Raw genomic sequence first — 21,973 nt, 5'->3', positions numbered from 1 at the left:
GTCGTAAAACCGAAAACAAGAGCGACCGCCCGCCCACGAGAACCTCCCACCCTGTGCCCCGGAGGCTTGTGGGAGCTCCTGTAGGTGGTGGGACCTCGCGGGCGCCGGCGCAGACGCAATCATTCACATTGGTCACCCCCAAGGGGACAATTCCCGCGTCAGAGCTGCTGGGCGGGTTTGAGGGGTCTGTGGTCATCGCCCAGAGAATAGGGCCTGGCCGCATCAGGAGTTCTAGATTGCTCGGCGTCTGCGATCCAGAGTAGGTGCTCAACTTTCTAGACAACCAACACCAGACGAAACAACAAAACCCCCACAGTGTGTACCAAAATGGTTTATTATCTCAAACCTATGAAAAACAGGTGTTTGAAATGATTTTCTGTATCTACTTTTCTGCTACAGGAATGCTATTATTTAATAAACCATTAATAGGACTAATTTATAGTGATGATTAATAAGACTAATTACATTGGAGGCCAATGTTTCCACTGGTACAGCTATTTAACTTTTTATTAGACAATTAAATTGTGTAAGCTAGATTACTGTGTATTCATAAGAGACATAAATGTAAGATCTTTCAAAAGGAGAACGTAATTATGAAATGACTAAGTATTCCCTATATTTAAAAGACACGTTCCTGTCCGATATATATTAGGATATTTTAATCCTTTCTGCTTCTTTTTCCAATAATACTACTTCTGCCTCTAGCCTTTATAGCATTCTTCTTGTGTGTAAACTCGAGGGCGCGGACTGGTGGCCAAACAAAAGTCGGACAAAAATGGCAGAAGCAAGCTGTATTGGAATTTGGCTCTCTGTCGAAATTTTCAGCCCTGGGCGGTTACAGATCAGGGTGGAGAGCCAGAGAAAATCGCAAGTGGCCACGCTGCCCAGGGTCTTTATAGACCTGAATAGGCGGGGGAAGGCTTGAGGGTTTAGTGTCCCCTGGGGTTGCCTGGAGACTCCGTTGATTGACGGGTGGTTGCAGGACGCCACTAAAGTTTATCTGCTGGCGTCTGATTGGTTGTACTTTGGCGCGTGGACTGCTTGATGCCCCGGTTCTCCGCGCTTGCAGTGGGTTGCTAGCTGTTTTGTTCTCTCCCGTGCAGCTGCTTAAATCCAGACCTGACATTGTGTAGTTGTAAAACAGTACTTGACAGATGTAAAAATCACTTTGACTTGCAGTTCTGCTCGAGACAGGCCCAGGTGACCCTGATTCTTGTTGCCCGTCCATATGATATCAAGCTAAATATCCTTTCAATAGTAGCGTTTGAGTGTGGAATAACTAGGATTTTACTTCCTAGCAACAGCGGGATTTGGGGGGATTTGTGGGAATTAATTTCCGGGTCTCCAAAAATTCCATCCAAATGAGAATGATTACAATGTCAGTGCTATCTAACCCAGAAATCACCAAAAGAGAATCCTTGATAACTATTGTTTTAATGACAGATGGAAGAAGACATACAATTGACTTAGGTAAATTAAACAGCATGCTGTACAACATGAAGGAAAGATTTTAATGTTGGGCCTGATGGAAAACAGCGTGATAGTGTTGTTGGAGATGGGCCTTTTCAGGTTCAGGATGAGACAGGGAAATAATTCTAGCTCTACATTTAAAAAGTCACTGATGTTTGTCAAAAACAATGAATTGTTAAATTTACATACCACATGAACAAACGTGTGTTCTATCATTCCTTTGATTTGTTAAACTAAGTAGGGTTACATTTCCTGATCTAGAGATTTCAACTAAAATATCCCATGGTTGAACAAAAGGAGACATTTTGATACTACCTATGTTTACAGTGCAGGGCTAATTTTATCAGATCTTACTCATCATAGTATGATGTGTGGAATCATGAAAACACTGATTAAAAAAATGTTTGCTGCTTAGGTCCTTGGATTTGAAAATGGAATTTCAAATGGTATTTATTTCTATGAAGATTGTAATGAACCACATAAAAATGAAATAAAAGATTGTTGATATCCAAATACAAACAAAACTACTCATTTATCTGCATCTTCAGTAAGCAAAGAAGGTGGAAAATTTTGGCAAAAATTCTTCCAATCCATAAAAGAAAATAAGATCTATTTGCTAATTGTTCTACACAACCTATACCCAACGTGACTAACAGTGATGTAATTTGCTTACCTATGATACTGAAGACTTTACAAGTTTTTGGCCACTTCAGTTTCCTCAAAACGTGGAAAAGCACTTTATTAACTTTGTAGAAATGGAAGAATACATGTGTCTAGACGTGTACTTACAACACAGGATTCATTGTTGTTAGTCGAACAAAAGATGTTACAAGGTTGGCCTGCCATAAAACAATATTTTCAAAGTGCAGGACAAGAAAGTGCTTTTCTCTAATCTGGAAATGCATTGACAATGGAGGAGAGGATTACAGTAAAACAGAAATGTGTGTGATATCACCCCACAATTGCCTGTTCTACAGTGAATGCTCTGTGATGAATGTAAACCTGTTATATAAAATAATCACACTTTACATCTACTTTCCAAGTCAGCCACATACCTTTATTCCAAATCTCTTTATATCCAATCATCCAGTCCTTTTCCATCAACGTCTCTGACCTGGGTCACTGGCCACTGCCTAGGAATTTACATATATTCTTACATCAGGCCATTTCTTCTGCATAAAATAGCTGACCAAGGGCTGTGTTCTCAGGTCAGCTCCATGCGAATGCTTCTCTCCACTATCAAGCCTACTCCCGAACATGACTTGAACATACATACACACTGAAATGATTCATCCCACATCCTTCAGCTTACCATAGAGGCCCGCTCATGACTTCCAGAGTTACGAGTTAGGGACACAACACGGATGGTGGATTATATGTACATGTGGACTAATCTGCTTATATAACATGTTGTGTTCTGACCCTGCTCAGGCTTGATCCTGGACATGTCATTTCTATTTTATAATGAATTCCTTCTGGGCCTCTTCAACTTTATGACTTGGTTAGCACAAAAGGGCCCAGCTCATATAAGGAAGTTCCAGATGTATGGTCATCTAGTAAATAACACATATTTAGTAGGGCTTAGTAACACAAGAGGAACTGTTTCTAAAACTACTTTTAATTCTCTGTTGTAGATGGCATGGCCTTGCTCCAAATTCAGGAAACTGAGTTGTGATTCTTTCACTGATCCTTGGCATAAAACCCAGACTACATTGTTTCCCAGCACTGACATCTCCAGCAGGATCTGCCACTATCTGGATCTTCTGACCACTTTCCTTCGATAGGTCCCATTCAAATCTGGCAACCTTTTGCACGTCTCAGCATATATTAGGCCAATGTGATGTTCCTTGGTGTGCAGTATGTTGCCTGTAGAACCTAAAAAGATATACCAGGTACTGTGCTTTCTATTTTATGGAATGGGATTTAAGAGACAGTAATCTGTCTTTTACTTTGGAGTGAATGTTCTGACCTGCCCCTCACTACTATATTCTAAAATATTATTGGAGCAGTAAGGTTCTGAATCTTCATAGAGTTTATCTGTAACCCTACGGAAAATGTGTTCTTCTAGGCCTCTAGCATCCTGGCCTCCTCTTGTCCTTCCTTTCCAGTCATCATGATGTCATGATATAATTGATCAATGAGACATGCTGTGGGTTATCTAGGTGGTTCAGGTCTCTTCTAACTGTATTTTAACAGAGAGCAGGAGAATTAACAGAGTTCTGGGGCAAAACCATACATTAATTTTGTTTCCTATTCCATATAAATGTGAACTGCTGCCTCTTTTCTGATCAGAATAGAAAAGGACACCTTTGCCAAATCAGTAGCTAAATACCATATACGTGCATCCTTTTAAATCTGTTGTAGGAGATCTGGGTCTGGTTTTGGTCTATATCAAAGGGAAAGTGATTAAAATGGGATAATATTAGTGAAAACCAAGATAATAGGGCATCCAAAAGATACTTCATGATTGAAAGTAGCAACAATTGCAAAGTTATAAAGAAATAAGTTAGGAATGATGTCCATAGCAAGTATCAATGACTCTACATTTATGAGGCAAGGACCTTATAAATACCCAAAAGTTCTTGATTAAAAAGAAGACGTGAAGTGTAACAGGGGTTCTCATTTAGTAGGAAGGACAGTGAGTCTTATTTTCTGAATACTGAGAATTAAATGAGTGGAGCCTCCTAGTGGAGGTGTAGGTAGACACATAAGCCCTGGAGCACATATAATTCCTCAGGGATAAAGAGGCCCAGTGGGAACCAGCATGATGAACAGTGCAATTGAGTTTGGAATCAATGAGAGCTTGGACACTGTTCGTCCATAAACAGAAGAAAAATGGATGTCAAGGTCAAAGGATGACTTGGGAAGAGGAGTAGAAAGAGTATGTAATGAAACCAAAATGGAAAATGAGCTTTAAAAAAGTCACCCAAGCTGAAACAGAAGATATATTCAGGAAGGCAATCATCAGTGTCCAATGTGGTAGAAAAGTGGGGTTGAATCGAGGCAGGGGGTGACATTTTGGAAGGTGATTCTGATAGCACCTTGGAAGAGACATAAACGTGACTAAAGAGGTGAAGAAGAAAATAGCCAGAGATGCTACAGAGGAAGACTGCAGAGCTGAGACTCTCAGTGAAAAATTACTGGCTCTCCAATGGGTATTTACCATGAGCCAAGGACTGTTCTAACTTCCTTCTCAGCGTGAGGACTTTGCGGGCAGTCCCAAAGACTCAGTCAGTCTTTTAAAAATCCACACTCACAATATGTTTGGCAATTTAATTCTCTCCTAAGACTTGATGGATTTTTTTTAAAATTCACTTGATTTCATTAAACTTCTGGGCTAATTGCATTGCCACCCTCTAAATGATACTTACCTTAGACTTAATCAATGGCACTTAGAACTTGTAAGGATGCTGTGGGACCATGCACTTGATCTTTTCCCTAAAATGTTTTTTCTAATGAAAAATATTTAATGGGAGACACACCACATTTCCAATCTGAGGTCCTAATAAAATATATAGTGGCTACATTTTTGACTTCCTCATGGCCCTAGGCTTATGGTCATAACCTTAGAGGTCATAACCTTAATTTTATCTGCTCCTTTATGTTGTATCTTCATTTGTTTACTAAGTAAAATGTATAACATTTGTGATGAGTGCCATAAAAATATAAAGTAGAACAATGAAATAGAAATAGTCATGGAGTTGCAGTTTTCAGTAAAGTGACAAAAAAAGTCACTCGTGGAGTGGGTGTGCAGAAGCAGCCACATGAACACCTGAGGTTGTGTTTTAAGAAAGCAACAGGTTGAAGCCCTACACATCACAGTTAGTATGTGAGAGCAACAGCGATGTGTCTGGAGCAGAGTGAGCTGGAAGAGAGCGATTTTAATACTGCATCCATTTTATTGATTACATTTATCAGATGTAAGTTTCAACAAATGCAAGAGAATGTCGCTGAGTTATGTTTTGTAAACTTATTGATTTATTCCCATGTCAGGATTTTACAGTCATGTCTATAGTTTTATTATTTGTATGCCTTTGTTTCTGTTTGCTTGTCTTTTATTTTTTAAATATATAGAAGAGCCAATCACTTCTACTTGCACACCTTAATCAATGCCAACTTATCTCTTTATAGAGTTCTTTCTTTTTTGTAAGTTTTACAACATATTTTCAAATTCACCATTATTCCCTCTAGAAAATTTAATTATTCTGGGAAACTGACATTGTTTAACATTAAGTCATCTATTCCAAAGAATGTGATAAATTTCTGTTTTAGACTTAAATTTTTATTTATGTGTCAGCTTTCCATCACTGTTACGAAATACCTGACATTATCAACTGCAAAGGAGGAAAGGTTCATTATCACTTCTGGTGTCAGTTCATGGTTGTTTGACCCTGATGTATTGGATCTGTGGTGGCATAATACATCATGACAGGAGCAGGTGGCAGAGGCCCATAGAAGGGAGGAAGCAAAACATAATAATAAAAATAAAAGAGAGAGAGATAAAGAGAGAGAAAGGAGTTGGGGGTCCCACTGCCTTCATTGGCATTTCCTCAATGACCTAACCTCCTTCCACTCAACCTCACCTCCTAAAGGTTCTTTCACCTCCCAGTAGGGGCACAAACCAATGATCAGTTCTTTAGCATATGGGCCTTTGGGGAACACTTATCCAAACCAAGCAGTTTTTATCAGTTTGATGTCTTCTCATAGAGATAATGATATTCTTTGTTAGATATTAAACTATATTTTCTGTTTGGCTATTGTTGGTATAGACAATTAGTCTGCAAGCTGCATTTGGGCACCAATTTCTCTAGCTTTGTTCTTCCAAAACCCCAAGTCCAGTGATTTAGGACCTGGAAAAGTTTTTTTTTCCCCTGAGGCTCTGTTTACCACTAGCATTAGGCCACTAACACCCAATTGAAGTGGGAAGTGGGTGAATCCAACATTAGGTTGTGGTGTCTAGGGCTCATCTCATCTCTTTATACTCAACAGAAAATATACCAGTGGGAAATTTTCATTAAATATTATAATATAAAACACATATTCCTGAGAATATTTCTGGCAACATAATCTTATGGATCACAAGTCAAATGAAGATTGAAGATCTTCAAAAGGGAAAATAAGGTAGAGTGCTTACCTCATAAGCACAAGGCCCTGCAAAAAAAAAAAAAAAAAAAAAAAAAAAAAAAAAACCAAAAGGGAAAATAATCTGATTTGTATATACTACTAGAATTTAAAATTTATTATAAGCTAAAATTATCATTTTAGAAAAAATGATTTTATTCTGTGAAATGAGAATTTTGGAGATATGAATCACTAAACATTCACAAACAGTCCCCAAAAGCAGCAAGGAAAACTGTAGTGTAAAAATGCAATTCTTAGGGGCTGGGGAGATAGCTCAGTCGGTAGAGTGCTTGCTTTGTAAGCACAAGGCCATGGGTTCGATCCCCAGCACCCCCCCAAAAAAATGCAATTCTTTAAGAAAAGGTAGATAACACTGTGAGAAACTTTGGCCCCTGTGTTAGTCAACATTGTGTCCCTGTGACCAAAATACCTGACACAAACAGAAAGTTGTGGTGAAGGAAACCTGCTTATTTCATGGAAGCCAGGAAGCAGAGAGAGAGAGAGAGAGAGAGAAGGGAGAGTAGGGGTCAGAGACAAAACACACCCTTGCAGTGCACACCCTCAGTGACCTACTCCCTCCAACTAGGCCCCGCCTCCTACATTTTTTTACCACCTCCCAATGATCCAAATTTTTAATCCTTCAGATAAATCAATCAGCTGATGGGATTAGATCTCTCATGATCCAATCATTTCCTAAAAGTCCCACTCTGAACATGTGAGACTTTGGAGGACATTCCAGAAACAAACCATGACAGCCTCACATGCTGAAGATACTGTGAGAAATATAGTGGAGCATCCTCAGGGTGGAGGACCTAGGGTATGTATCTGTCAATTCCCATCCTCACTGGTTGGGATGTTCCTGCAGAGAGTATCCCGTGTAGTTTGGTTAGCATCTGGAGGTGGCTAAGGAAGCTCCCAGGTCCTGGAGAAAGATCTCAGGGAAACATACAGGCATATACACACACACACACACACACTTTCTTTTATTCAAGTATGATCTAGCTGTTGTATTTCCTTATGTAATATTTTGTCTTCTCTCTGCATGGTATTTTCTCTCCTTTGTAGGTTTTTTCCCCAGATATTGTACTTCCACTTTATTATTTTTTAAAGTATTTTTTAGTTGTTTATGAACCTTTATTTAATTTGTTTATTTATATGTGATGCTGAGACTCGAACCCAGTGCCTCACACATGCTAGGCAAGTGCTCTACCACTGAGCCACAACCCAGTCCCATACTCCCACTTTAATTCTTCAACCCTTAGAATTCTTGTATATTTTCTATTTCTTTAATCTTTATTATGTCTTATTTTCCAGCTGCTTTTAGCATTCTTTTTATCTATTCTTTCTGTTTTCAGTTGATTGATTTCAGTTCTTGTCTGTGTTTTTCCCTTCCTTTGAATTGTGTTGGGTTTAATTTGCTCTTCTTTTTCTAGTTTCTTAAGGTGGAAGCATAGATCATAGGTTTTTCTCCTGTAAGCGTCTAATGCTCAAAACACCTCTCAGAACACTGTTTTAGTTGCATCCCACAAGTTTTGATATGTTGTGTTCAAATTTATTTTCAATTAAATATTTTCAAATTTACCTTGTGACCTCCCCATTGACTGTTTAGAGGAGTCCTGTTTATTTTCCAGGTATTTGGAGATTTTTTCTAGTTCACTTTTTGTTCTCTGGTTCATATTTTATCTGTTTCCATTTTGCTTTCACCACATCAGCTGAGTTTTTTTATATAACTGACTGTATTTTATGATTAATGTTTCCTTTAGATCTTTTATATTATTAGTATACTTCTTTTCCTCTTTGAATGATATTACTATAATCATTTTTATTATTGCATTTAAGTGAACTTTTAGTCTTTTCCAAAGAGCTGCAGGCTTAAGGATAGGAACCTGTTGCTGTAGACAAAATTGTTTTTTCAGTTGCAGGTGAATTCAGGGAGACTGGAAGAACACGGAGAAGGGCCTTTATGCTATCTTACTTCCACTGCTTGAGTTTCCCAAATAATGTTCGCCAGCACCAAGGAACATCCCTACAATATCTAATCATGATTCATCACTTCACATTTGAATCTTTCCCATATCTCATATCACTCCTCAATTGATTATGTCATTAATATGGCACAGATAATGGTTTCATGTACATATCTCTCTTAACCAAATATGAAAATAAAGAGCACAGCAAAAATGAAGCTGCATTATGAAAATGAACTTCATTCCTTCTCCTATAAAGGAAAATGTCCATCACATTATTTGCATAAACTAATAGAAATGAAGGCATTATCAAGGTTAAATCCCTCAGACCATTCTCCTTGAGTTTTTGGAAATTCTTTTATGGTACTTTCCATACAGTGACAGGAAAATTCAGAGGGAAAATGAAAATATTCAGTCCAGTAGAGTTGTGGTAATCAGCTAGGTCCCCTCATCTTTCTGTCTCAGCCTTCTGTCTTTAAATATTTTTATTTTTAGAAGTTGGTGAGTAGCTATGAACAATGGGTACAGAGGTACAGAGGTAGTATTTACAAGTTTACCATATACTTTCTGTAAAGTAGGATGAATGTATTTTCCCAGTCCTGGTGTGTGCATAGGAAAAATCTAGCAAAACAAGTTATAAATGAAATCTAATTTTGGAACAAAACACAATACCAGGGGAGATCCAAGATGGTGGACTAGAGGGAGGCTGTATTCCTTGTCGCTCCATAACTTGGGTTTCAAGCAGAGAAAAATCTGTTTCTCTGTGAGGCAGTCTTTGCTGCTCATCAATCCCCTGATGTTTACCCCATTCGTCCACCGCAATCCCCACCATCTGCCAGCATATCACCTACTTTTTGATTGCAGATCTCTCACTGACTGCTGCCTATCATCCGCCATTTGCCTGATTGCCTGCCTCTTGCCTGCCCATCTCCTGTCTTTCACCTACTGACATGAGCAGTGAATAAGAGAGGAATCAAGTTTGGTTCCAACAAGCGGATTTTATTCATGCAATGCACACTCAACTTAACATTCCTAATAATAGCAAGTCACAAATACATTGAAGATTCACTCCCTTGTTCACCTTGAGTCCAGTCCCCATGGACTTATTCAATGCAATATCTCTTAGCCAAGAAGTCAGTCAGCAAGACTGAGGGAATTCTTCTCTGCCGTAGCCTCTCTCAACTCCTCAGATGTCTTGGGCTGTCCTTGGGTGTCCAATAAGCTGGAGGCTGGGTGGCAGTCATCTGGCCTCAGTGACAATGGTTGATCAGCAATCAGTGATGGAGTGGACAGCAGCCAGGGCGGTAAAGAGACAGAGCAACGTGGAGTCCTCTGGTCATGGTGCTGCTGACAGTTTGCTCCAAAAGTTCAGGGGTTTAAGTAGTGATTTTCAGCCCAGTCGTGCTCTGGTCTTCATTATAAAGACCAGAACACAACTATACTAGGAGCCCCCGCTCAAATCATAGATAAAGGTTCCTATCGGCATTGTTCAGGAGTGTCGTCCTGCCACACAGCAAGTTGGTCACCAGGTGCCTTTATTTAATTTTACAAGTTCAGGCAAATACCAGATACAGCTTATAAATACTACATGATACACAACTACAGCAATTCCTGTTATTTCCTTGTCTCATTACACCTACCCATCACCCACTGCCCAAGGTTCACCTGCTGATCGTCTGCCTGCAGACCACCCACAGACCCCAAGCAGATCGCCTGCTGCACACTGTTGACTGGAAGTCTATTGCCACAATACCCACAGGTTTGGTTACACATGGCTGCCACCATTTTGGGACAACAGCCATGACTTGGAGGACCCCTGGCCCGACCAACCGTGCCCAGCCTCCAGGACCCCCGGCCTGACAAACCTCACCCCATGCAGACTCAACGCCCACACCCTCACTGCAGCTCCCCATTTGCTAACACGTTTGGAAGCCAGTGCAGCCATCTTGGATTATCCTGGAAGCAGAAGCTGCCATCTTTATGTGGGGCAAATCCCATCCTGAGACGCCTGCTGGAGACTGGAAGCTCATTGTCAGGTACCTCTCATGCATCAGGCTACTGAAAACTGGGAGGTTTCATTACTATATGACTGTTATAGTATAGATTTTTTTTTCTCCTTTTTGAACATAGTATCAGAGGTCATGCAGAATTACCCCATGTCCTTGGATGGTGCTTAATTTATTTGGTTAATAAACCTAAAATTCTATAAGTAAGAAATAACTTTAAAATATAAACTTTCATTTTTCTTTAAAAGTAAAATACCATTTCTTCCACTTTTAAATTTTTATGTAACCCCTTGTTCTGTCAAGATTATTCTATGAGGTTCTTATACCATTTTTGCTCCTTCCAGGCAATCATGTGTAACCCAGTAAGCAGATTAACTCTTTTCTCAGTATCTTTTATCCATATCATAAACTCCCTACCATATTCAAATTCTTCTGTATATCTTTTATTTGACAGATAGGGAGAAGAATGATCATATTCTTGTGTAAAAAATGAATACAAAAAACAACCTATATTGCATATATATTCAGTAAAATAGACATATTGTTGGAAACACTTCCAAAATGGACTCAAGTAGAAATAGAAAATCTGAATAGATCATAACAGATTTAAAGAGATTAAATCAGCAATCAAAACCTCCATACGAAGACAAGCCCAAACTGGGTCACTTCTATGATTAATTGTGAGATGATGTTAGGCATACAAACATGAACCTAATGAGAGTATCAGATGAAAAAGAAATAGAGACAGGCCAGAAATAATATTCCATCACTATTGCTGAGTCCATGCCATCATTATCTCCCACCTAGACTACTGCTTCAACCTCCTGACTATTGTTGCTTCCATGCTCACTCCCAGGTAAAGAACAGTACTGTCAAAAATGAAATCAGGTCAGGCCATCCTTTCCTCTAACACTTTAATTACTCCCATCTTTGAGTAAAAGGCAGCTTTCTTATGACTTCCTGCAAGGCCCTCATAGACCGTGTGCTGTCCTCTCTACGCTCTTCTCCTACTCTCATGCTTGTTGACTTTATTTCATCTTAATAACTACTCCCCAGGACACCAGGTAGTCTTTTAGGGAATCTTTGCAATGGCTGTTCCTGCTATTTGGATTTTTCTTCCCTTTATTACCTTTGCGAGTCACTCATTTCTCTAGTGAGGGACACCTTGTCTTTCTCATGTAAATATAGACACAATCTATGCTTCTCCCTATCTACAAACTCAGCTCTCCACAAAATGTTTTGTTCTCTGTAGCAGTCATTATCAGCTTGCCTACAAAATAATTTACTTCTTTATCATGTTTGTTGATGTTCTTCCCTCCAACTAGGATGTAGACATCACTTGGGCAGGATTTGCACCAAGATCTCTGATAGAATCCCAAAGGTCTGCTTTCAGTGTCGTATCCAAGATTAGCTGAAAAGCACCAGGAAAACCACTCCGGACTTGGAAACTCACAAGAGATTTTATCAAGTGGAAAGTCAGAGTGTCTGCCCGCAAGGTAAGAGAAAGGAGAGAGAGAGAGAGAGAGAGAGAGAGAGAGAGAGAGAGAGAGAGAGAGAGAGAGAGAGAGAGAGAGAGAGAGAGAGAGAATGGCAGTGGAGCTATTCTTAAGTAATAGAATTTCGTGGGCTAATAGCAATGGAGCGAAGGCTGGCGAGGAGGTTAGAGGACTAACAATCTGGACCAATGACTTGACTAGCAAGTTCCTGGGCTAGCAATCTAGGTTGTAAAGTGGTGTGGGGGAGGGAGGAAATGGCAGCAGCAAAATAGCAGATTTGATGCCAATATTAACAACCACCAAGTTTAACTTTTCTAGTCTACAAGCATGATACAACTTTTCTTATATTTATTATATTTAGGTCTTTAAAAAATTTTCCACTCAGATAATGTTTTGTAGCATGATTTCATAAATTACAGCCCATGGGAAAAAACTTGACCCAGAACCTGATCTTATGAAAAAAATGAGGTTAGAATGGTGTTGAAATCTTTAAAAGCTTGTGAAAATAAGAGAACAGAAATGTGGATATACATAAATTGCAAATCCTAGAATATTTCCTGTGATCCTTGACAGAAAAAGTTTACTAACTCCTGTCCTATAGTTTTTGGTGTATAGGTCTTGTATGGCATTTGCTACTTTAATGCTATTATAAATGTAATCTTTCAAATATCATTTTAATTGTTTGTTTACCAGTAGCATAGAGAGTATAGGTGGCTTTTATATGTTAATTTTGTAAGCTAAATTTATTTATTTTTAATTATTTATTTATTATGATTTTATTTATTTATTATTACTAAATTTATTCTATTTGGCTGGTGTTTTTTTTTTTTTGTAGATTTCTTAGGATTTTCTACATACATATTCATGTTCCCTATGAATAAAGTTAGTTTTACATATTCCTGTTTAATATGTATTTATGCCTTTCATTTCTTTTTCTTATCATCACATTTGCTTAGACCTTCAGTAAATATTGATTACAAGTGGAAACAATGGACATGCTTTCCAGGTTACATAGTGGGAAAGTGTTCAGCATGCTGTTAACCGAAGTTGTTGGGTTTTTTGTTTTGTTTTGTTTTGTAAATGTACTTTATCAGATAAAAGAAACTACCCTCAATTCCTATTTGGTAAGACACTTTTTTTGAAAAGGATATTAAATTTTTGTCAATTACTCTACACACAGATTTGAGATTATCATATGACTTTTTTCCCTAATATGTGAACTACCTTGACTTTTAAATTATTATTTTAATCATAAATACGTATGGGGCACAGAGTGATAATCAATACATTATATTGATTTTTGAATATTTAAACCAACTTTGCATTCTTGAGTTGGCTGTATTAGATCATGTCTTTTTATAATTGTTATAACTGATTCTTCAGTATTCAGTGTCTTTCCTTTGCTCTTATAATGGTTTTTGCCATAGAGTCTATTTATGTGATATTAGTATAGCCACTCCAGCTTTCATTTGGTTACTATGTTTATCAGGTAACTTTTCCCAAATTTTCACTTTCAATCTGTGTCTTGGATCTAAATGAGTCTCCTTTAGATAGTATGTAGTTATACCCTGGGTTTTGTTTTTTAATGCATTCTTCCAGTCTGCTTTTTAAATGAAGGACTTAGTTCATTTAAATTTCAAATAATAACTGATAAGGAAGAACTTCTACCATTTTTTCATTTGTTTTGTGTATGTCCTATACCTCTTTTGTCTTTCTTTTCCTCCATTTCTGACGTTTTTGTGTTTAATTGATTTTTTTTTGATGAACTACTTTTATTCTAGTTTCATTTCCTTGTGGTCTCCATGGGAATTACATTTAACATCCTAAATTTATAGTTTAGTTTGAATTTAGTACAAGTTAATTTCAGTGGCATATAAAATATCTACTATATAGCCCCTGTTCTTTTTATTTTATTGTTGTTATTACATCTTTATGCATTGTGGGCCCTGTAATGTATATTTTTAATTAATTTTTATGCATTTGACTTTTATATTATGTAAGAAATTTTAAAAGTGAACTTCCAAGCCAAAAATGCACTAAAACTGGCTTTTATATTTGCTTGCATCGTTACCATTATTAGAGATATTTGTTTCTTCATATGTGTAATGTGAAAGAACTTTTCCTCTAAAATCTAAGAATAAGGCATGTATGCCCACTACCAACACTTCTATTCAACTATGGGAAATCCTAGCAAGAACAACTAGGAAAGACAAATTTTAAAAAATATCTAATTCAGAAAGAAGTAAAATTATCACTACTCATAGATGATGTGATTTTATATGCCAAACTATAATGATTACACACACACAAATTAAGAAAATTTGCATGAAAATTAGTACAACCACTCTGGAAAGCAGTGTGGAGTTTCCTCAGAAAACTTGGAATGGAGCCACCATTTGACCCAGTTATCCCACTCCTCGGTATATACCCAAAGGACTTAAATCAACCTACTACAATGTCACTGCCACATCGATATTTATAGCAACATAATTCACAGTAGCCAAGCTATGGAACCAGCCTACATGCTTGTCAACAAAGGAATGGATAACAAAAATGTGGTATATATATATATACACAATGGAGTATTGCTTGGCCATAAAGAAGAATGACATCATGGCATTTGCTAAGTGAAATAAGCCAGACCCAGAAAGTCAAAGGGCAAAGGTTTTCTTTGATATTTGGAAGCTAGACCAAAATAATGGGGAAAAAAAGAAAAAAAGAAGAGAAAAAGAAAATGGGTGTGTGCGTGGGAATTCCATGAAAAGAGAAGAGAGATCAGTGAAGTAGAGCAAGGGAATTGAGGGGGAAGGAGGAGGGATGGAAAAAGGAAAGGACTGTGGTATGAATCTGCTGTGAATTTCCATGTACATATATGAATACATCACAGCAAATCTCACCTTCAGGTATTCCACAAGGCTCTAAGTTTTAAAAATTATAAATAAATAGAAGAAAGATCAGTACAGTAGAGGTAAGGCAATGGAGAGAGAGGAGAGGAGAGAAAGGAGAAGCACTGGGGACTGAATTAAAGCAAGTTATATTCCATGCATGTATAATCATATCAAAATGAACCCTGATATTATATATAATTAAAATGATCTAATAAAAAGTTGCATGATTTGTATCATCAAAACATAAAATCAGTTGCATTTCTAATTGGTGCAACCACTATGGAAAGCAGTATGAAGATTCCTCAGAAAACTTGGAATGCAGCCACCATTTGACCCAGTCGTCCCACTCCTAGGTTTATACCCAAAGGACTTAAAATCGGCATACTACAGTGAAGCAGCCACATCAACATTTATAGTAGCTCAATTCACAATAGCTAAACTATGGAAACAGCCTAGCCACCCTTCAACAGATGAATGGATAAAGAAACTATGGTATATATACACAATTGAATATTACTCAGCCTTAAAGAAGAATGAAATTATGGCATTTGCTGGTAAATGGATGGAACTGGAGAATATTGTGATAAGCAGAATAAGCTAATCCAAATAACCAAAGGCCAAATGTTTTCTCTGGTATGTGGATGCTAATTCACAGTGGAGTGGGGGGAATATAGGTATTTTAGACTAGACAGAGGGGAGTAAAGGGAGGGGAGGGGGCATGGGGGTAGGAATGATAGAATGAATTAAACACTATTACCCTGTGTGCATATACGATTATGTGACCTGTGTAATTACGTCATGCACAACCAGATGAATGAGAAGTTATACTACATTTATGTATGATGTGTCAAAATGCATTCTACTGTTATGTATAACTAATTAGAACAAATAAAAAATTTAATATCAGTTGCATTTTTAAACACTAACAATGTACAATTCAATTTGTTATCTAAGAAAATAACTTTATTTACCATAGCATCAAAAAATACTTAAATACTTAGAGGACTTATATACTGAAACGCATAAACTTGGTTAAAGAAAACACAAATAAATGAAAATATATCCATTCAATGCAATCCCTATCAAAATCTCAACCACATTTTTTGCCAAAATAGAAAAAAAATTACCCTAAAATTCATATGAAATCTTAAGGAATCCCAAATGGCCAAAACAGTTTTGGAAAAAAAGAACAAAGTTGGAGGGTCTCACACATGCCAATTTCAAACTTACTGAAGAGTGTGATACTGATATAAAGACAAATATGTAGGCTGATGAGGTAGAATTGAGAATCCAGGAATAATCCCACATGTTTTTGTTGTTGTTGTTGTTGCAGGGGGGCGGGACACTAGGAGTTGAACCTAGTGGGTGCTCAACCATTGAGCCACACCCCCAGAATTTTTATATTTCATTTTGAGACAGGATCTCTCCAGGTTGCTTAGGGCCTTAGGGCCTTGCTAAGTTGTTGAGGTTGGCCTTGAACTTGTGATCCTTCTGCCTCAGCTTCCTGAGCCACTGGGATTATAGGTGCGCCACTGTGCCCAGTTCCCCAAATGATTTTCAACAACTATAAAAAGTGCATTCAGTGAGGGAAAAAAAAAACCAACAAATGATGCTAGGGAAATTGGATGTCTACATGATAAAGAATGACGTTGTACCCAATGCTATGGTTTAGATCTCGAATATCCTCCGATATCTCCCAAAGTGCGTGTGTTGAAGACTTGATCCCTAGGATGACACTGTTGGAGGCATACCCTTGAGGGGATTGAGGGATCCCAACCCACTACTCGTTCTTTTTTTTTTTTAATGAGAAAGGTAATCAGTCCTCCCCAGTTGGGACTAATGACACGTTAACTAACTCAGGCTGACTCCTTACTCCCTGGCGAGTGAGCAAGATCAAGGCTCAAAGGCGGTTTCAAAGGTTCATAATGATAAACCGGACCACTGTCAGGGATTGGTTAACAACAGTTCCTCCAACGTGATCAGCTCGTGCTTGCCATATAGTCCAATGGGACTCTTGCCTGCATGAACCCCCCCTGCCTTGCTGACCTTTAAGCTGATTGGTTCCCGCCTAGCCCCCACCCTACATAAAAGCTGTGTGATTTCCTCAATAAATGAGTTCCTGCTGTGATGGATCTCCCTGACGCATCTGATTGTCCTCCACCCGGAGGGCTGGGGGCGGGCGGTCAGTCAGCCCTACCTATCCCGGTCTGACCTTGTTGGGGAGTGTCCCCTTCCCTTGTTGCTGGTCAAGAAGGGCAAGGGAGCTTAAGACCCTGACACTCCTTTCCACTCTCCTAGGGTGTGTAGAATCCTGAGACAGGCACCCGAGGCACAGAGGCACAGGTATACACAGTGAGATACACAATCACATTGAGTGTATACTCTTTATTCTCTGACATGATCTTCCCATCGAAGAAATTCTTTGGTTCACTGGCATTTGCAATATGACACGTTATTGTATTAATCATATTTTCATCACTATAACAAAAGGCCTGATGTAGGATACTTATGAAGTAAAGAGGATTTTTAATTCACAGTTTGGGAGATTCAAAGTCCAAACGACATAACATCAGTTCTGTGGTGAGGGCCATCCCTTGGATATATCACTTCATGACAGATAGCAATGGTAGGAACATACACAGGAGCAATAAAATTGTATCTGGGATCAGACTTTGTCCTTTTATGACAGTCCTTTCACTGGAACTCAAGTTGTTGCAAGAGAACTTCCTTCCAAGAGTACACCCTCAATGACTAAAGGACCTCCCACCAGGTCCCACCTTCCAATAGAGCCACTTTAGAGACCAAGCCTCCAATCAAAATGGACCCTTGAGGGGCATTCCAACCATGTCCAAACCATAGCAATTTTATGGTATTTTGCTACTACATTAGCATATTGATGAGGGATGATTATGCTAATATTCGTATCCACAAGTGGGAAAATGTCACAACCCTGACCACAAAGATAAAAATGACAGTGCTTTAAAGCACACTTATGAAAACATATTCATCCTTCCCTTTCCTGACATGCTCATAACTTCCTTAATGAGTTTTCAGAATTCCAGGAAAAAAAATACGTCTCCAGCTCCTCCCCCGTAGGAGGACAGAAACAAGACTTGACAAAGCAGCTTCATTGTACAAGAGGCAGGTGCTTTCTATCCACTGTGGGACTCCCTTTTACATGTTGCTGGTCTTACAGTGGGAAAAGGTCTATGTCAAAGGCCTCATCTTCCAAGAGGCACATGCTTGGAAGTGCCTGGATCTGCGGAAAGAGGATTTGTTTGTAGACAATATGGTAAGTCCAAAATTAATGAAGACTTAGATTTCATTCCCCATCTCAAGAGCTCTGAGAATCGGCTGACGTGGAACCCTAAGGCACATATCAAAAAAAAAATCTAACCTAGGAAAAAAAAAGAACCCAGAGGATACACCAGTGAGACAGCATATCAGAATACTGTGTGTCAGGATTCCACTTTGGGAGTCTGGCTGGTTACGGGCCTTCGGCATTTACCAGCTTCCATGTGGTCATGTCCCAGTCACCCAACTCTTTGAGGGAGGATTATTATGCTCAGCCTTGTTCTGAGGAGTCAACAAGATAATGCACATTAAGTTTATGTACCCAATCCTAAGCACAATGCAAGGCCTAGTGAGTGAATTCTCAGTGGAATTTTGAATGCCTAATAGGGGAATAAGTGAAAGTAATCCTAGCTCTAAAACCAGGGTCTCTTCTACCATGGCTCCCAGATCAGGCTTCTTAAATGATGGACCACAACAGTTGTCATAACTGGATGTACCCTGAAGACAGTCGGTCTTGACAGCATAGGATTTCCAAAAATCACAGTGCGAATGAAAGAGTTTCACAGCTAATGTCAAGGACAGGCCAGAGCACGAGCCTTCTGACACTCGGTGAGGCCCTCTGATGGCACCTGCCCTTTTCTGCTTTCATCACAATCTGTCTTTCATCTGCTCAGTAGCCTCCTCAGCCTGTTTGGGGAGCCCTGACTTCTGTCTACATTCTGGCCCAGAAGTTCCATTCGCAGGTGATCTGAGGCCCGCAGCCTGGTTCCTTGTCATGAACCTCAAACCAGACGCAAGTCTACCAGTTCTCTGACAGCCCCAGACCCTTCCTTCACTGGGAGGCACTGACCAGCCTGCTCTCAGGTGCCCCTTGCACTGTGGTAGAGTCTCAGGAGGAGCAGCAGGGGGCATGGATGCCTTGGGATCCACATATTCTGCCTCATCTCGCCCAAGAAGCCGCTGAGGACAGATGGTCAAGGAGCAGCGGGTGGCTGACAGCACCTGAGAGATCCAGGCTGCAACAGTCAGAAGTGGAGCCATGGTCAAGCTGCTGAGGACACCGCACTGGCAGTGCTGCTCAGTGCATCTGGTGACTTTTCTTCTCCTAATCGCTCTTGCCGTGGACTTCTTTGGTTATGATTACTTGAACCTGAAGAGCCAGAATCTTCGAAGCAGGCAAGCTGGGGCAAGCCTGGCAGTTAGAGAAGGTTGTGGCCCACAAGCCATGGAATTATCAAGAGTGGTATATCCACAGCCAGATGTGCTAAAAGCCCCTAGGCCAGATGTCCCTGTTTTGACCCCTTGGCTTGCCCCCATTGTGTGGGAGGGAACTTTCAACTTTGACCTGTTGGATGAACATTTCCAATGTCAGAATGTTACCATTGGGTTAACTGTGTTTGCAGTAAAAAGATACATATACTACTTGAGGATGTTCCTGCAGACTGCAGAGATACACTTCATGGTGGGTCACAGGGTGAACTACTACATCTTCACTGACCAACCTGACAATGTTCCTCGAATCCTGCTCCAGAAAGGAAGGCAGATGGTCATCCTCAAAGTCCAGAGCTATGCCCGCTGGCAGGACATCTCCATGCGCCGCATGGAAACCATCAGCATTTTTTCTCAGGAGCGCTTCCACAGAGAGGTGAATTATCTTGTCTGTGTAGATGTGGACATGAAGTTCAGGGACCACGTGGGCGTGGAGATCCTCTCCTCCTTGTTTGGCACTCTTCATCCTGCCTACTATGCGATCAACAAGCAGTTCTTCCCCTATGAACGCAACCCTCAGTCACAGGCCTCTATCCTAGAGAATGAAGGGGACTTCTATTATACAGCGGCCTTTTTTGGGGGTTCTGTGCCAGAGGTTTATAGGCTCACCAATGCCTGTCACCAGGCCATAATGATGGATCAAGCCAATCACATCGAGGCCGTGTGGCATGACGAGAGCCACTTGAACAAGTACCTGCTTTACCACAAACCCACCAAAGTCCTCTCCCCAGAGTACATGTGTCACACAGCAGAGGAATGCATATGGTTTCAGAACAAGCGGGGCTTGTCCACCATCGTAAAACGGGTGAGGTTTGTGGCCTTGCAAAAGAATATGAGTTACGTTAGGACTGATGAGGGAAGCGCTCAGACAGGTTCAGCGAAAGGTAACGGTGGTCAGCCCTACTCTTTCTCCTAGCATGCCATCCTAATTTAAAATTAGTTTTATGTAAAAAATATAACTCCACCTCTTTTATCTGTGTGATTGAGAAGAATTGCCGATGCCTCCCAATTTAGTCAAGTATAGCACCATAGTCCTCTGGTCAGTCATCTCTCACACACACCTTCAGGAAGGGCACACACTACACTCAGACACACATTCATGAACTTCCACCACCCTAAGATGGATGAGAAGAGTGGATTCAACCTGTCCCAACATACAAGGTGTCAGAGATGAGATATTTGAGGTTGCTGCACACACAACCTCTTGCCTCCTGTGCCACACACAGTGGCCCACCTGGATCCTCAAGCAAGCAGATGAACACATGCCTTGTTCTCAGATTCCTTGTAAAAGTCAAAAGGTCCCATTGGTGTGCAGAAAAATCATCATTCCAAATGAAGACACTCTTCCTGGTTCTTAGTTTCTCCTCTGTCCCAGTATATTACCAGCTGTCCACTTAGAGCAAAGTAGGTCCCCTGTGTTGGGCCAGCCTTTGATGATTGCTTCTGGTGGGGTTTCAGTTGATTAGTGGCTTCTCAGTTTCCTATCCATAGAAAAATCTTATTTGGGAATGGTAAGTAGGAAGTTTGTATTCAATGAAAATCTGTCTCTTAAGGGTGATTTTTATGTAAGACCCTTTATGTCTTGAATCTGGCATTATGTTGGCCTTGCAAAACAGATAGGGGAGTCAAGAGTTAGCAGCCTTTATTTCTCTTAGGTGACTGGTAAATTTAATAGTTTCAGAGCCCTTTCTAGCTAAAGGCTTTGACTCTAAGTTGCATGCCTTTCTCTATCACTGATGACCAATAATTTTTATACATAAATAATCCAGGGAAAATAACTTCTGTCCAGTGTAACACACAAATATCACAGTGGGACTCCCAGAGCCTTGACCACCAACTGTGGCACTGGAACTGCCCCTGTAGTCCAGGTCTGCCCCACTCCGTCCACACTGCACTGATAGCCTAACACATGGCTTCAGTGTTAAGATATCCCAGAGATGTCCTCTCCATCTTTCAGTCCCTTGTTCTGCCAGAGGTCTTGTGGCTGATTCTTGGTTCTTCATTCTGGTTTAAAATGAAAGCATAATGTGTAATTTCTTGTTTCCTTTGATTTATTAAAAAAAAAGACTTCCCTTTTCAGCACAGTTATTATTTACCAAAAAATATGTGGGAAATACAAAGAGTTTCTAAAACTACCCCTGACTTTCCGTATGTGTGCTCTTTTCCCTTATAATTAACCTCTAGCATTATTGTGACCTACTTGTTACCATTGATGAGCAAATATGACACTGTATTATTGACTAAAACTAATAGTTTACATTAGGCTGTATTCAATGTTCTGATTATGTAATTGCTACAGTTTCAATCTGGATTGTCCCCAAAGGCTCATGTGCTAAAGGTTTGGTTCCCAACGCAGCAATGTTCAGAGGTGGGCCTTTGGGCAGTGACTGCATCACAAGGGGTCTAAACAATTCAATTTAATTGATGAATTCATAATTTAAATGGACTATTGGGAGATAGAT

At 39.7% G+C, this 21,973-nt stretch overlaps 1 protein-coding gene and 1 long non-coding RNA gene across 2 annotated transcripts; both read left to right on the top strand.

Annotated features, from left to right (window-relative positions):
* The first annotated feature begins 137 nt into the window (after nucleotides 1-137).
* On the top strand, nucleotides 138-8,701 carry LOC124966574 (uncharacterized). The gene is made up of 3 exons (XR_007105369.1): nucleotides 138-259; nucleotides 3,105-3,362; nucleotides 8,508-8,701. It is a non-coding gene; the product is annotated as an uncharacterized LOC124966574 (long non-coding RNA).
* Nucleotides 8,702-19,281: 10,580 nt separating this feature from the next.
* LOC124966073 (histo-blood group ABO system transferase-like) lies at nucleotides 19,282-20,427 on the top strand. The gene has a single exon (XM_047527167.1). The coding sequence runs from the start codon at nucleotides 19,282-19,284 to the stop codon at nucleotides 20,425-20,427; it is 1,146 nt and encodes a 381-aa protein (XP_047383123.1).
* The last annotated feature ends 1,546 nt before the right edge of the window (nucleotides 20,428-21,973 follow it).

The sequence above is a fragment of the Sciurus carolinensis genome, chromosome 16 (assembly GCF_902686445.1).
Source record: "Sciurus carolinensis chromosome 16, mSciCar1.2, whole genome shotgun sequence".
Taxonomy (NCBI): domain Eukaryota; kingdom Metazoa; phylum Chordata; class Mammalia; order Rodentia; family Sciuridae; genus Sciurus; species Sciurus carolinensis.
The sequence above is the reverse complement of the archived record's forward strand: the minus strand, read 5'-3'. Positions and strand labels throughout refer to the sequence as shown.